We start from the raw sequence: 13515 nt of genomic DNA, 5'->3' as shown, positions 1-13515 counted from the left end.
GCTGGTGATCCCACTGGCCAAGCCAGTTATCAACAGGAGAGGCTGAGATGGGAAACACCAGAAGCGAGGAGAAGAGGTGTACAAACTAAGCAGCCGGACAGACTGACGATGTAGGGTCCGGTGGGGCCCTGGCTTCTGGAAACAAGCTCTACCTTTGTTAAGACTAACCTTTCTTCCCAAGGGACCGGTTCGGCCGCGTTCTCCAGGGACGCCCGCAGCACCTCCGCTTCCCTGGAGCGTGAGGAGAGAAGGGTGTCAGTGAAATATTGACCCTCCAAGCCGTAGCGTCTGCACCCCGCCTCTCCCTGGTGTGCAGGTCAGAGCCCGCCACACTCAGTGCCACGCATGATGCTGGACACCCAAATGCACACATGCATGCAGACAGCTGTGCAAATCTAAAATATTAGTGTGACTGCTCAGCAAGTTTTCACAAACACATGCACATTGCAATAACTAATGGACATCTCCTAAGTTCCAGACTAGAGGACAAACACCAAGATTTTATGTGGCTTTACCTCCTCGCCCTTTCCACGCCTCCACCATGAGCACCCGGTTTTACAGGTATGGGACCTGTACACACTTATTCACTGAGGGAACATAGCTCTTAAAATGCGGCGCAACCTCCAGGGCCCAGAAGTGACCCTAACACTCACGGCAAAAACCAGATAGTGGCCGCTACTTGTCATTTTAAGGTATTTGAAAAGCTTCACCTCAGCCCTGAACCATCTTAAATTCTTGACTAATCAGGGCTTAAGTAAATGTTAAAAAAAACACACACACATACAAAATCTTTAAAAATAGTATTTATCAGATTTCAAACCAGGGAAGGACTTTCTAAGCACTGTCAAACATTTTTGCATATTTATGTAGCAACAGGCCAGTTCACTGACAGTTTTTTCACCCTTATTATTTTCTGTAATAAGTGATAGGACAGCTCCCTCAATATCATGTCAGATACAAGGGACACGGCATCTGGTCGCAGCTCAGCTAGGACATGTTTCTGCTCATAGCTAACAGCCAAGATGGATCTTGATGTTTATAGTCACAGCAAGTTTAGGGAACATCTTCTGTGTCAGACCTGAGGATGGGGAACTCCTTACACAAAACCCTGAACTGCGAGAGCAATCTCCAGCAGCTGAATACGAGACAATGCAGCAAACTCTGAGAACGCTGGCAGATTTAGTTAGACTTTATGCGGCTCCATCCTAAGGCCTCTGAGATAAGGCACATCCTTTCTCTGCTTACCATCCAGCTGAACTACGTTCGGAAGGAGTAACATTGGGACTTAGAAGCCCCTGGAACACCAAGAAAAAAGGTCTCTTACTTCCTCAGGGTGAACTAGCCAGTTGCTGCAAGGACTGAGGTCAGACCCAGGATCTGTATTCCCAAAGAGTCAGGCTAAGAGGAAAGTCTGTCCACAGCAACACCAGCTACAAAGCTCTAAGCCCGCTCGACCATCGTGCTATCTGTTTAACTAAAGAGAGGGGCGGGGTGTAGATGGGCTCACCCGAGGTCCAGGAATGCCTTGTTCACCGATCAGCCCTGGAGGACCGGTGGAACCAGGTGGACCCTGAAGAGGTAAAACGCCAGTGTAAGTGTTGTGTTGAGGTGATGCTCCATGAGCATCATAATATCCGTACAATGGAATATTATTCAGCCGTAAAAAGGAACAAAGCACTGATACATGCTACAAAATGGATAAACCTCAAAAACATTATGCTAAGTGAAAGAAGCCAGACATAAAAGGCCACCTATTAATATTCCATTTATAGGAAATGTCCAGAATATGCAAATCCATAAAGACAGAAAGGAAATTAGTGGTTGCCAGGAGCTGTGGGGAGGGGGCATGACTGCTTCACGGGAACAGGGTCTCCTTTGGGGATGATGAAAATGTTCAGAAACTAGATAGAGATGATGTTTGCACAACATTGTGAATGTACTAAATGCTGCTGAATGGTTCACTTTAAAAAAAGATTAATTTAGTGTTCAACTTGGTAAAATTGACTGTCACCTCAATTACAAAAAGAAATACTATGACATCCGGGAAAATATCCCAAGGGATGCAATCACACCAGGGGGTACTGACCTGTGCACCTCTGGTCCCCTGCTCTCCCACGGTGCCCTGCTGGCCAGGACCGCCCTTGTTGCCCTTTGAAACAAGAAAAGATGCAGGATGGGGTCAGGATGGTTTATGCCAACATCATCAATCTGTTCTACAATCATGTCTGGACAAGGGGATGGGCAAACAATCACGGTTGTCCTGGGGCTCTAGGAGAGATTGACATGCTAACTCAAGGGTGAGACATTTGACACCTGGGGCCAGTTGTCACTTTGCACTCTTACAATTATTCCAACCCAAGGCTTACCTTAGCTCCTGGTGGTCCCCTTCGGCCAAAGCCACCCTGTGGAAGAAATCACATAATCTGTGAAGGGGAGGCCGGGATGCTGGGGACGTAGCCCAGGACTCTCTGTGACTCAACCCACTCAGTCATCTGGCACCGCTGTGTGCCAGACTCTGTGCCTAGTCAGCCCTAAGGAAGCTCACTTGAAAAGACACCCTTTCTCCGGCCCTCACCTCGGGACAGCTTTGCTTCTGTGCTGCCCCGTTAATCATCCAAATGGAAGTTTTGAGATTCACTTCAGACCTGCCAAGCAAAATAATGACTCCTTCTGGCTGCACAGTCCCAGCCAATTTCAAAGAAGGAATGCGAAATGGGAATGTCAACCTGTCTATTTTTCGACCATTTTCCTAACTGTAGGGAGAAGGAGCGAAATATGTTAATTATAATGGAAGGGAGTCCCAAACTCTCCAGATTCTCCTGGCCAAATATAACACATAGTCAAGTAAAGCATTCAAAGTGCACATATGTGAACCTAAGAGGTGTCCTTCGTTTGGGCTCATGACTTGGCAACGTCTTCCTCGGTGCTCCAGAAGTGACCCTTAGTTCAAATAAATGTGGGCCCGCTACATAAGCAATCCATTAATTCCCACTTTGTGATTGCTTCAGTGGAAAGGTTTGGAACGGGAATATGTGAACGTCCTGGATCTATCTTCACAAGGTTAGGGGTTGGTATTCTGGAGACTGTAATAAACCCGTCAAGGTAGCTTGGCCCATCTTTTGCATCAACCCAGGAGCCACATTCTCCATTCCCAATGGACCAGCCCAGTGATCTCCTGGGGGGACCATTTTGCTATTATTCACTGTAGCAGCAGCTTCTTTATTTGAAGACCTTGGCCTCCTTCTGTAGACAACACATGGACACATGGGGGAGGGAAGGGGCCAGACCACTCTCCACAGAGTAACCATCAGGCTGTCCCCTCCTGAAGGGGACATCCTATACCATGACCAGAGGCCCCCAGTGTTCAATGATTCATTGCTCGGGCCAGAGGCATCCTGTGGAGGCCCTGAATGGTGATGTGGGGAATGAGGTAGCCAGTGGGATGGACACAATTTATCCTGGCGTGAACCTGGCATAGCGAGGTCCCATTGGAAGACAACCAAAGCTCGCCTGTACTGAATTCAAACCTGAGTTTCTACCTCGCGTGCAGAATTAAAACTAATTGTATGCGCTGCTATAGTTTAAGCCATTTCCTCAAAACAAGTTTTGGCCCTTCTCGCGAGCTGAGTTGTACAGCACATTGTAACAATCGAATATTTCCTCATTTCTTTTTCATTATATAGCTCAACAGCATTGTTCAAAAAAATAAATAAATAAACCTTTTAAGATAGCATTTTCAAATTTTAAGTCTTCTTCTGAATTTTAAAAGCAAACTTTGGCCCATGATATATCATCTGATTACAGGTGAGAGTTACTTCTTTTCAGAGCGCTCACCTCAGCATACACCCCCCGATTGTCCAGCTGCTGATCCCTAAATGTGTCGCTGCCACTGGGGAGACAGCTGAGGGGGCCCCGTTCAAGGCTGCATAGTCCCAGGCAGCTTCTGAGCAGAGACCTGCCCTGGGCGCCCGCCCCCAGCATCCTGACGCACCCCAGAGGATGTATGAGCTTCCAGACCATCTTGCCCCTGGGCCCTGGAAGCATTCCACTGGCTTCCTAAAGACGATCTTTATCCCTTTGGCTTTAGCAGCTCTTCCAGAAAGACTCAAAGACTAGGCATGCAATCAGCTAATCTACAAAGGGCATTTCTGAAATGCCTTGGGAAAGCGATTTCAAAAAGCGATTCACTAGAAAACTGAGTCTCGTTTCCTTGCTTGAGCTACAGCAGCACACGAAAAACAATTCTAAAAGCAACCACAAATATACAACCCCAGCAGCCTCCCTGCCCCATATTCCCTCATCCCCCCCCGCCCCCATTTTCGTGTTTCTGTTGGGATTTTTTTAAATATTTAGTGGGATAAAACCTGGCCAGATACTTGAAAGCTGGGAAGACAATACTTTAAAAAGTGTCTGTTCGGTGAGTTTGGGGGAGGGGAGTAAGAGGGACTGGGGGTGGGAGAAGAGACGGGCACAGATGGGGCACAGATCAAACAATAAGGACGAATGTTTTCCATAAGCATCAAGATTTGGGTGACAAAGGTTTCAGAAATCTCTTTAAATTCTTTAAACAAAGAGTTGCTGGGTAACAACGCCCCAGGCAGTGTCTGGCAGATCTGGACGGCACCTGCTAAATACCAGCACAGAGGCCCCACCACCTCCCCCCAAAGCTGTAAGAGACACTCACGTCCCTCCCTGGTTCTCCAGGACTTCCCGAGACACCGTCACTCCCAGGCAGACCCTGGCGTGGGGAAGAAAATTGGTGTAAGATTTTCATCTGCAAAGAAGAGCAGGAACTCTGGAATATTGCACGAGACACTACAGGAAAAGGGATGGATAGGCAGAGGAAGGTCGGTACTCTGCCGTGAGGGGCATTAGACTTAGGTACGCGCCCGTCCCCACAGCCTTTGGCTTGACAAGCGCTTTCGTAAATATCTAAAGAGCACAACTTCTGCCCAGAAGAAGCTCCTCTCGGTAGGGCTTGCTTCTGTTCCACAATGGAAACGTCCTTCATGGGCACACAGGGTGGGCTTCACGGGGCCCTCTGTTCCTGACCGCATATGCTCCCCAGCCTCAAAGACCACTTCCATGGTCCCTCAGCCCCTGGCGAGCCAGTGTGAGCTTTGTTTCTCTGGCCTCCAGCACAGGAGAGTCTGGGAACAAGGAGCATCGTACCATGGGCCCGAGGTCTCCGGTTTCTCCTTTGGGTCCTCTCTGCTGGCTGTCCCGCCCTGAGTCACCCTGAAAACAACACACGTCAGGGAAATGAGCCAAATGTGCGAGGAAAGCCACCGCCGCAGGATCAGGTGCTCAGAAAAATATTCGTGATGATATGAATGTGAGGCTCAAGAGACGGGTCCCTTCAGTCACATCCCATCCACAGAACGTCCACCTGCCTCTGACAGACCCTGACCGTGCGGTCAGCACCCACTCTCTGCCCCAACAGGGGGGCAATGCTTCTTCCTCCCCAGGAAGCACGATGCCCCAGGCTACTCTGGCCTCATGGACAAGAAGAGGCCGGTCCCCGCAATGGTCACCTACAAAAACTTACAGGTTTTATAGAGCCTGAAATAAGAAAAGCTACGAACTCTTCTCTTTTCTTAAAACAAACTTAAAGTACCCTGAGACCACATTTTAGGGAAACTTCTCAGGTCTTCGTATGACAGGTCTTGCAAACGTTTATCTTTGCAGCTAGAGAGCAAACACACCTCCAGCCACCCCAGAATTCTAAGGAGAGGACGAACCACATATTTTATCAGCACGTATTAAAGCAATTTCAAAAGGAAAATTCTTCCTTTTTACCCACCTCTGCCCACAACCCTCCCCCAGACTCAGATCACAGATTCTCCACAGAGCTGTCCTTACCGGGTCGCCCCTAATTCCAACATCTCCTCTTTCCCCTTGGTCTCCTTTAGGTCCTTTGTCACCCTAAATAAAAAAGTACAAGCAGAGACAAAAAATTAGGTAAGATTTCAAATTTTTATCTTGCCCTTAAAATTGCATTCTTCGACTCCTAAATCTTAGATAGAACAGCGTTTACCATGTACTCATTTGCCGTGAAGGTAAAATTACTTCCAGATATTTCTGATTTGTTCAGGCAATCCACAAATATTTATTGGGGACTCACTCTGAGCCAGGCACTGGGGATTTATTTAAACAAAACACTCTCAGTGCCTGCCCTATGGGACACACTCTCCAAACAAGAAAAGATAACATAACGTGTCACAGTTGATGCGTGAGAGATGCCAAGGATGCACGCCCGGAAGAAGTCAGGGAAGGCTGCCTGGAGGAAGCAGTCTTCACATACACGAGTAAAAGAAATATTCCCTAAATGAAATGTTTATCTATAATATCAATACTATGGAAATATATTTACCCTCCTTCCAGGATTCCCTTTCTCTCCAGAAGACCCAGGCAATCCTTTGTCTCCCTGCCAAAGACAATAAAAGGTCATTCCTGGCACCATTTCTACCGTAGCCTGAGGCATTAGTCACCAAAATCTTCAGGACCACAAGCAATTTGAACCCGAAGTGTGAAATCTCTTACATCTTCACCGTCAAGACCATCAAGTCCGATTTCTCCTAATTCACCCTGGGAGGGAACAAGACACACAGGTGAGTGTAGAAAGCCATCTGGCAAAGGAAGAATGAGAAACACGGGAAAGTTTTACACTTAAAAAACAAAACAAGCTTGAGTACCTTCTCTCCTGGGAATCCACGAGAGCCCTGGAAGGTAAGAGAGAGGGGACACCTCAGTGCCTTCCTGGAGGCTGGTCCCTCCGCCACAGGACAGGCGCAGGGCTGTCCCCTCCCCGTCCCCAACTTGAACCCCACAGTGTCTGAAAATTTAATACTAGAGATTCATCTGTTTGGATACCTCTGTCCATCACATGGGGGATCCTAAAGCTAATTTGCCTGGACCTGAGCACTGGGTGATCTTGGCTCCCTGGGCAGGAGGGGTGGGTCCCGACAGCCAAGGACGGGGTCTCCAAGGCCTCTTTACAACTTTGCCATGTGCTGACCCCTCCCTTGAGCACCTGCTCTCAAACGTCAGCAAATGGAGGAGAAGGTTCGTCGGCCCTTGAATACAAGTATTTCACACAAAGAACCTTCCAGTGCATGCAGTCTCTCTCTCCCCCCGACCTCTCTGGCTCCTTCCAGGGTCCAGGGGCTGAAGCCGCCAGGCACTGACCTTCTCCCGGCCCTGCCCTGGCCCCCATTCCGTCTGTACTCCTGAATGTTCCCTGGCTGCTTCAAGTTTCCATAGGAAAGTATTTCTCCACTCTCAGGCTCCCTTCCCAGCGAAGCCGGTGCTCCCGAAGGAGCCAGACTCTGGGCTGCCTTCCCGTGAGAGGCCACTGGCTGCTGAAGGCTGAGAGCAGAGCCGCCGCAGCCCCCACGGCCCTCCACACCCGGGAGGCGTTGGGAGAGACTGGGTCTCGCTTCTGCAGGTGCCCCCAAGCCCCCTCTCTGCAGCGCGCCGGATGCTGTGGTCTCTTCCCCACACTTCAGGGTCCCCCACACTGTACCTTTATTCCTCTCTGCCCGGGGCAGCCCTGGAAACCCTGAGTGCCGTTCACACCCGGTGGACCCCGATCACCCTGTCAGGAGACACAAAGGCGTTTTGCAGGTTGGAGCTCCTAGTCATCGCGTCTCCAGCAAGTTTGTGTCACTGTGAAAGGCATGCTCCAGAAAGCAGATTCCAAGGGCTGGGCTGCTGATTGAGGCCAGCGGAGCTGCCAGCTTCCCTGGCCACCTCTGGCCCACATGCTGCGCAAGGCCTGGCCCCGAACCTCCAGTTCCCTCCCCTGGAGGGAGTGAGGTCTGGGAGGGTCTGAAGCACAGAGGGGACCTCTTGGAGGGCCGAGGATGAGCGGGTCTCTGGGTACTGGGTGTGAGTGAGCACTGGGCCCCCATGGAGAATCCTCAGCCTGAGTGCTCCGTGCATAGTCCCTGGTTCCCAGCTCTCCAGTGGGGCACTGGGCCCAGCCCTGATGCCCAACACTGCCAGCTGGGACCCGGTGGCCTCACTTCCTCCCCAAGGGGCTCTTTTATCCCCATCCCAGGGCTGGGCCTTGTTCTAGTGTCTCAAAGCCTCTCAGGCCACTTCTGTCCCAGGTTCTGCTTCCCGAAGGCCCTGCTGCAGGTTCTGTCACCCCCCCAACTGGACCCCTGGCCACTGATGACCCAAGTCAGCACACCCCCTTGACAGACTTCCCTTAAAGGGCTCAACACCCACAGCCCTGATTGGGTTTGCCTGCACCCCAGCTCGGGCACACTCCCATCTCTGCTGGGACATCTGAATGTCACAGACACAGGGCAGGCCATAATCGGTGGCCCCCCGTCTCCAAAACCATTGACCCCCTCCCTCCGAACTAGAATAAGTAAAACCTCAGCACTTCAGATCCACATTTGTCATGTTCAGATCATCATACGATTGTCCATAGCGTAGAAATAGGACTAAAGTTGTTCAGGGAATTAGAAACTAATTTTTTTTCCCAGTGCAAAAGTCTTTGGAAACTGAACAGATAATGAACTCCATGATTCAACCGCAACACGTGAGGCGCAAGGAAGAAAGAAGGCTTGAAGGAGGAGAGCACTTCTACTTACGGGCCCACCCTCATCACCGGGGTACCCTCGGTAGCCGTCTTCTCCGGGAACACCCTAAAACAAAGAGAATCGGTTTCTTGGTCAAACCCACGGTTTCCTTTGTTCGATATTTAAGTATCTGTCTGATCCCGCTTCATGTGGCAGAGTGGTGCTAAAATTTAGCCGAGCGATAGGTGCTCCCTTGAACCTAACAGTTTTTGCCCTCATGACCTCCGTGTAATTGTTCTATCAGGATCTTTAAGGCTCTTGATCTACCAAGAAATCCTGTCGGTTTCCCATAACTGAGAGGCAAACGCTAAGAATCCCTTTTGACCACCCACAGTGAGGCCGCCAGTCACTGGCGCCCACTGGTTTTGACATTATTTTATAAAATGAAGAAGCAATGCACTAAGTACAGATTCCCTCGCCCCATGGGAAGGGGGGCTGTCGCAGACATTCGGACACGGGTCTGCTGTCAGATCTCTGTCCTACAACGTGGAAATACTTCTTCTCCCTCCTCCATCTCCATGGGATGATTTAGAGAAATCACCCAGCCAAAGTAAAGCCTGACTTCTGAAATCTAGTCCCAGGGATAAAAAAGGGCAAAGCCACTGCACCTTTGGCCCGATGCTGCCGATGGGCCCTCGGTCTCCCCTTTGTCCAGAGCATTTGCAGGGGACTCCACAGCAAGCTTTCTCGGCAATGTTGTCCTACCGAAATGAAAAAAAGAAGTTCAAATCTCAATAAATGCCTGAGGGAAAAAAACATAAATATGTCATAAAGGTCAAAATCTGATGTATGCGGATTTCACAGTGAGAGAGGAAGTCACTCCCACATGGTGCTCCCCCAAAGACTGGCTTAGCAGTCAGGGTTGGGGTGAGAAGTCACAAATGGGAGAGTGAAGAGCCACCAAAGGAAAACAAGAGGAATTCACAATGTCACCTCAGGCTGGGCCTTGTTTCTAGAAGTTTCCAATATAGATATTTAAGTTTCAAATGCTAAGCATAACTTACGTATCTTTAAGCTCCAAAGAACAAAACCTAACAAACAATGGCAGATGGCCAGGATGGAAGGTGGTTTTAAAAGGGAGCTCCATATGCCCTTTCTCAGAACCTTGATCACAGTCACAGAATGTGACGCCAGCCTGGAGGAGGCCCCACGAGTAGCCGTGGTGTGGGGCAGACACGAGTGGTCCCTGCCTCTTAGCCACAGCACAACTCCAGGTCCTCTGACACCCATCAGACACCCTCAACATCCCCTTCCCATCCCAGCCTCTGACCTTATGTGGGAAAGCACACTCCCAAAATACATTCCCACCTGCTAAACTCATGGGGGTCATGTGCATTTTCTTGCAGTGAATTTCCTGGAGTTTTTGCTTTCTCCATATCCCAGATGTGTCAATGAACTCAACCTCCTTCCACCCAACAAAAAAAATTCTAATTCCAGCCCTTGGAAGAAGGTGGGAGGGAAGGAAAGGGCAGAGACAGCTCGTCTCACAGTCCGCTGTGGCCAAAAGAATCTCTGAGTTGACCACTCAGCCCCACATCTCCCAAAAGCCCCACCCTCCACTCCCAAACCCGGAATTAACGCCTCCAGCTGAGAGAGGCTGAACTCACAAGGATTAGGGCACACGCCCCAGAGGGGTGCCTTCAATGGAAACTATAAGAGAAGGCAATAGAAGCACTTCTCCACCCAGAAATCGTCTTTCTTTTCCTGCATATTCTTGTTTTCACTATGTAAGCTTTCAGATGCTGTGGACACTGTTTCCTGATTGGAGGGCGGGGGGTCAATCTCAATGTTTTGCCTTCTGAGCAATCTTATGAATGAAAAGACGTTCATTAAAGGGAGCAGACGAAATTCTAAGGGGACGACATCAGCATGTCTAGACACCCATTTTCCAGCTCACCGTCTGTCCAGCTCTTAGATATCTCCACTTCCAGGGCTCACACATGTTGTGGCAGCAACGCGGGTCCCAAGTGAATTAAATGAATTAAGTTACCCACCCAGAGGACCCTCTTCCGTTCGCTTGGTGATAACTGACTTCATTATCTTGAGAGGCCAAAACGTGTGGGATCTAGAGCGGTTTGTGTGCAGAGACATGAAAACTCACAAGCTGCTCGGCTAGTTCATAATCCAGATCCAGCAGGTTAAGCCTCAGGGGCCTGTTGTACGTGAACCCTCGTCCGAACTCCAGCTGCATCAGACGCTCCAGGTTGGCTACGCGTTCAAGGCCCACCAAGATTAGAGCTCGGACACCTGCGAGGAGAGGCACGTTTAACAAGGCTCACCGAGGCATTCAAGAGCCAGGACATCTTTTTCCCTCCTGACTTTCTTTTAAAAGAAAAAACTTCAGTATAAAATTTGTACTTTAACTGAAACGTGTTTAATCAAACTAGTTAGCTGCTCTGAAGAACTAAAACACTGGAACTTTGGACTCTTCTGAGCAATTATTTCAGATATGTCGATAACTAAACTCAACAATTTATATATAGGAAGTGACAGCACAACATCCATTCACACATAAATTCTCGAAGTCTGGTCCTACATAACACAGATATGCTGTAAGAAGAACTGAGATATCGCACCTCCAAGTCAGATAACAGCAATCTCGTTGCGATTGCTCAGAAAAAGCAAACTAACAGAATGTTCTTATGATAATTTATGCTCCCATAAATTCTTCTTAAAGCTCTGGTGTCGGCATCCACTTTTTGATAGTCAATGCCAACGAATTCCACAGCAAATGAACAAATATTGCATCTGATAATAGGCATCATTGCTTATCCAGTCACTTTAAATTTGGAAAGTACTCTTTTGTTATTTATTTTATTAATATAAGTGTATTTTTACTTAATGTTGCAGTATTTTTTGAGCCGTGATGACCGCAAACCAAACTACAGCAATATTTTTGGCTGGAAAATTAATTCTTAGTTTATATGATGCAGCTGAATGAATCAAAACTTCATGTTCTTTTGCAAAAGCATCACGCTTTCCAGATGTTCTACCACCAGAATGAGTCTGAGAACCTGTGGGGCCTGTGCCTTGGTAATGCAGCTGTCTAGGGGACACAGGGAATCCTTGTTAGCCCCATCCCCCAGCCCCAGGCAGGCACAGACGGCCAAGATGCTGGGAGGAGGAATCTGCTCCCCCAGAGGACTCTGTAGCAGTCATTCCCCTCCAGCAGAGCCACGCACTTGACTCACTCAGGTTTGCTACTCACGTTGAGAAAGCCCCGGAACCCACCTTCCTGTCGGAGTTCTTCAGAGGCTCTTTGTAAGTCAGCCAGATCGCCATCCACCCCATCAGTAAAATGAATCACCACCTGAAAATAAAAGATGAGTCAAACCCCAGCCGAAACTGAAAAGAAACGTCGCAGACTCTTGTAAGGGAGATCAGCCAGTTCAGACCCCTCATCTGACAGGTGAGGGAACTGAGGGCCAAGTTTGAGAAACAAGCGTCCCATGTTCATGGTTCTTTGATATTGTGCAAAAAATGAGGAATAAAGTAAATGAGTATATTGTAGTGCTTATTTAAAAAAACACAAATAACAATGGAAATAAAAACATTTTGTCTCATTCTTCTATATATGTGGTAGAGTTTCTGGAAATCATGTGTGTGTGTGTGTGTGTGTTCTGGGCTGAATAGTTCCCTTTCAAAATTCCTCTATTGAAGTCCCAAACCCCACTACCTCAGAACATGACCGTGCTTGGAGACAGGACCTTCAAAGAGGCAATTAAGTTAAATGAGGTCATTAGAGTGGGCCCTGATCCAATAGGACAGGTCTCCTTCCAAGAAGAGGAGGTCAGGACACAGGCACACACAGAGGGAAGAGCACGTGAGGACACAGGGAGAAGGCGCCATCTACAAGCCATGGAGAGAGGCCTCAGGGGCAACCAACACTGCCGACACCTTGATCTTGGCCTTCCGGCCTCCAGGACTGTGAGGAAATAAATGTCTGTTGGTTAAGTCCCTAGTTTGTGACAATTTGTCGCGGCAGTCCTGGTGAACTGATAGTGTGTATGTATGCACACATACACGTATAGAGAAAGAGAGAGAAAAACATATACATAGAGAACACAACGTATTTAATGGGTAGGACTATAATTAAACTTTAATCACAATTCAACTCATTCAAGCTTAATTACTAGCTTCTAGGATTTCGTTTTTTGGGGAGCCTAAGTAAACCTAGTAGTACAAAGGAGATATTACATTTCAGATTATTATGATCAGTTGATAAGAAAGGACTTTTACGTATAGATACTACCAACCCCGCCAAGCGTGAAAGCGTTCATAGAAGAACAGTTTGGGATGGGGGCTTCCAGACGTCAAAGTGTTCCTCCCGACCCGTAAAAATCCAGAAACCCCCCCGGGAAGCTGAAACCAGGGCGAGCCCCTGCTCACCTTCACACTGTCGGGCGAGGACTGGCGGAACTTGTTTTGATAGACCTTGAGCGTGTCCGCAGTGAGCACATAGGGGTGCTGGTTGCGCATGTTCCGGAACTTCTCAAACAGCTCCGGCTGGTACTCAGCAAAGTCGAAGGCCTCCACCGGCCCCGAGGGTGTGTTGGCCACCACCGACACCCGCACGGTGGGCATCTGGGTACCGCTGCAGCTGATTCTTTGCATCTGGCTGATTCTATTCAAGATGGTGTCTACCTGGGCCTCGAGGCCCTTCTGAGTCACAAAGACATTCTGATCGCTTGAACCATCAAATCCCAGAATCACATCCAGATTACAGGCTGTAAAGGGAAAAAGCAGTCAACGAGCTCTAAGTCGAGGCAGTTGAGATGAGTTCAACATACAGCCACAGCCCTGGGACATGGACCAGCACATCCTGCTCAAGGGCAAAATAAGATCTTCTATGTCTGAGCCTTGAGAAGGAATTGGATCTGCCTCTCTCATAGGGAAAACTGATGCTGACTGTTAGGACCCA

The 13515-nt window shown here is 48.7% G+C and overlaps 1 protein-coding gene across 11 annotated transcripts in view; it reads right to left on the bottom strand.

Moving 5' to 3' along the window:
* Nucleotides 1-13515, bottom strand: part of COL6A3 (collagen type VI alpha 3 chain) — an 84268-nt gene that overhangs the window by 26023 nt on the left and 44730 nt on the right. For all 11 annotated transcript variants that reach the window (XM_014842778.3, XM_014842779.3, XM_014842780.3 and 8 more), the window contains 16 exons: nucleotides 12984-13321; nucleotides 11826-11904; nucleotides 10696-10841; nucleotides 9203-9295; nucleotides 8607-8660; nucleotides 7526-7597; nucleotides 6696-6722; nucleotides 6544-6588; nucleotides 6374-6427; nucleotides 5863-5925; nucleotides 5173-5238; nucleotides 4685-4738; nucleotides 2367-2402; nucleotides 2087-2149; nucleotides 1508-1570; nucleotides 169-231 (listed from right to left, as the gene is read on the bottom strand). In XM_014842778.3, the coding sequence (XP_014698264.3) occupies nucleotides 169-231; nucleotides 1508-1570; nucleotides 2087-2149; nucleotides 2367-2402; nucleotides 4685-4738; nucleotides 5173-5238; nucleotides 5863-5925; nucleotides 6374-6427; nucleotides 6544-6588; nucleotides 6696-6722; nucleotides 7526-7597; nucleotides 8607-8660; nucleotides 9203-9295; nucleotides 10696-10841; nucleotides 11826-11904; nucleotides 12984-13321 (1316 nt within the window). The remainder of the gene's footprint in view (nucleotides 1-168; nucleotides 232-1507; nucleotides 1571-2086; nucleotides 2150-2366; nucleotides 2403-4684; nucleotides 4739-5172; nucleotides 5239-5862; nucleotides 5926-6373; nucleotides 6428-6543; nucleotides 6589-6695; nucleotides 6723-7525; nucleotides 7598-8606; nucleotides 8661-9202; nucleotides 9296-10695; nucleotides 10842-11825; nucleotides 11905-12983; nucleotides 13322-13515) is intronic.

This window comes from Equus asinus, chromosome 19 (assembly GCF_041296235.1).
Source record: "Equus asinus isolate D_3611 breed Donkey chromosome 19, EquAss-T2T_v2, whole genome shotgun sequence".
NCBI lineage: Eukaryota > Metazoa > Chordata > Mammalia > Perissodactyla > Equidae > Equus > Equus asinus.
This window is presented reverse-complemented; position numbering and strand designations above follow the sequence as displayed.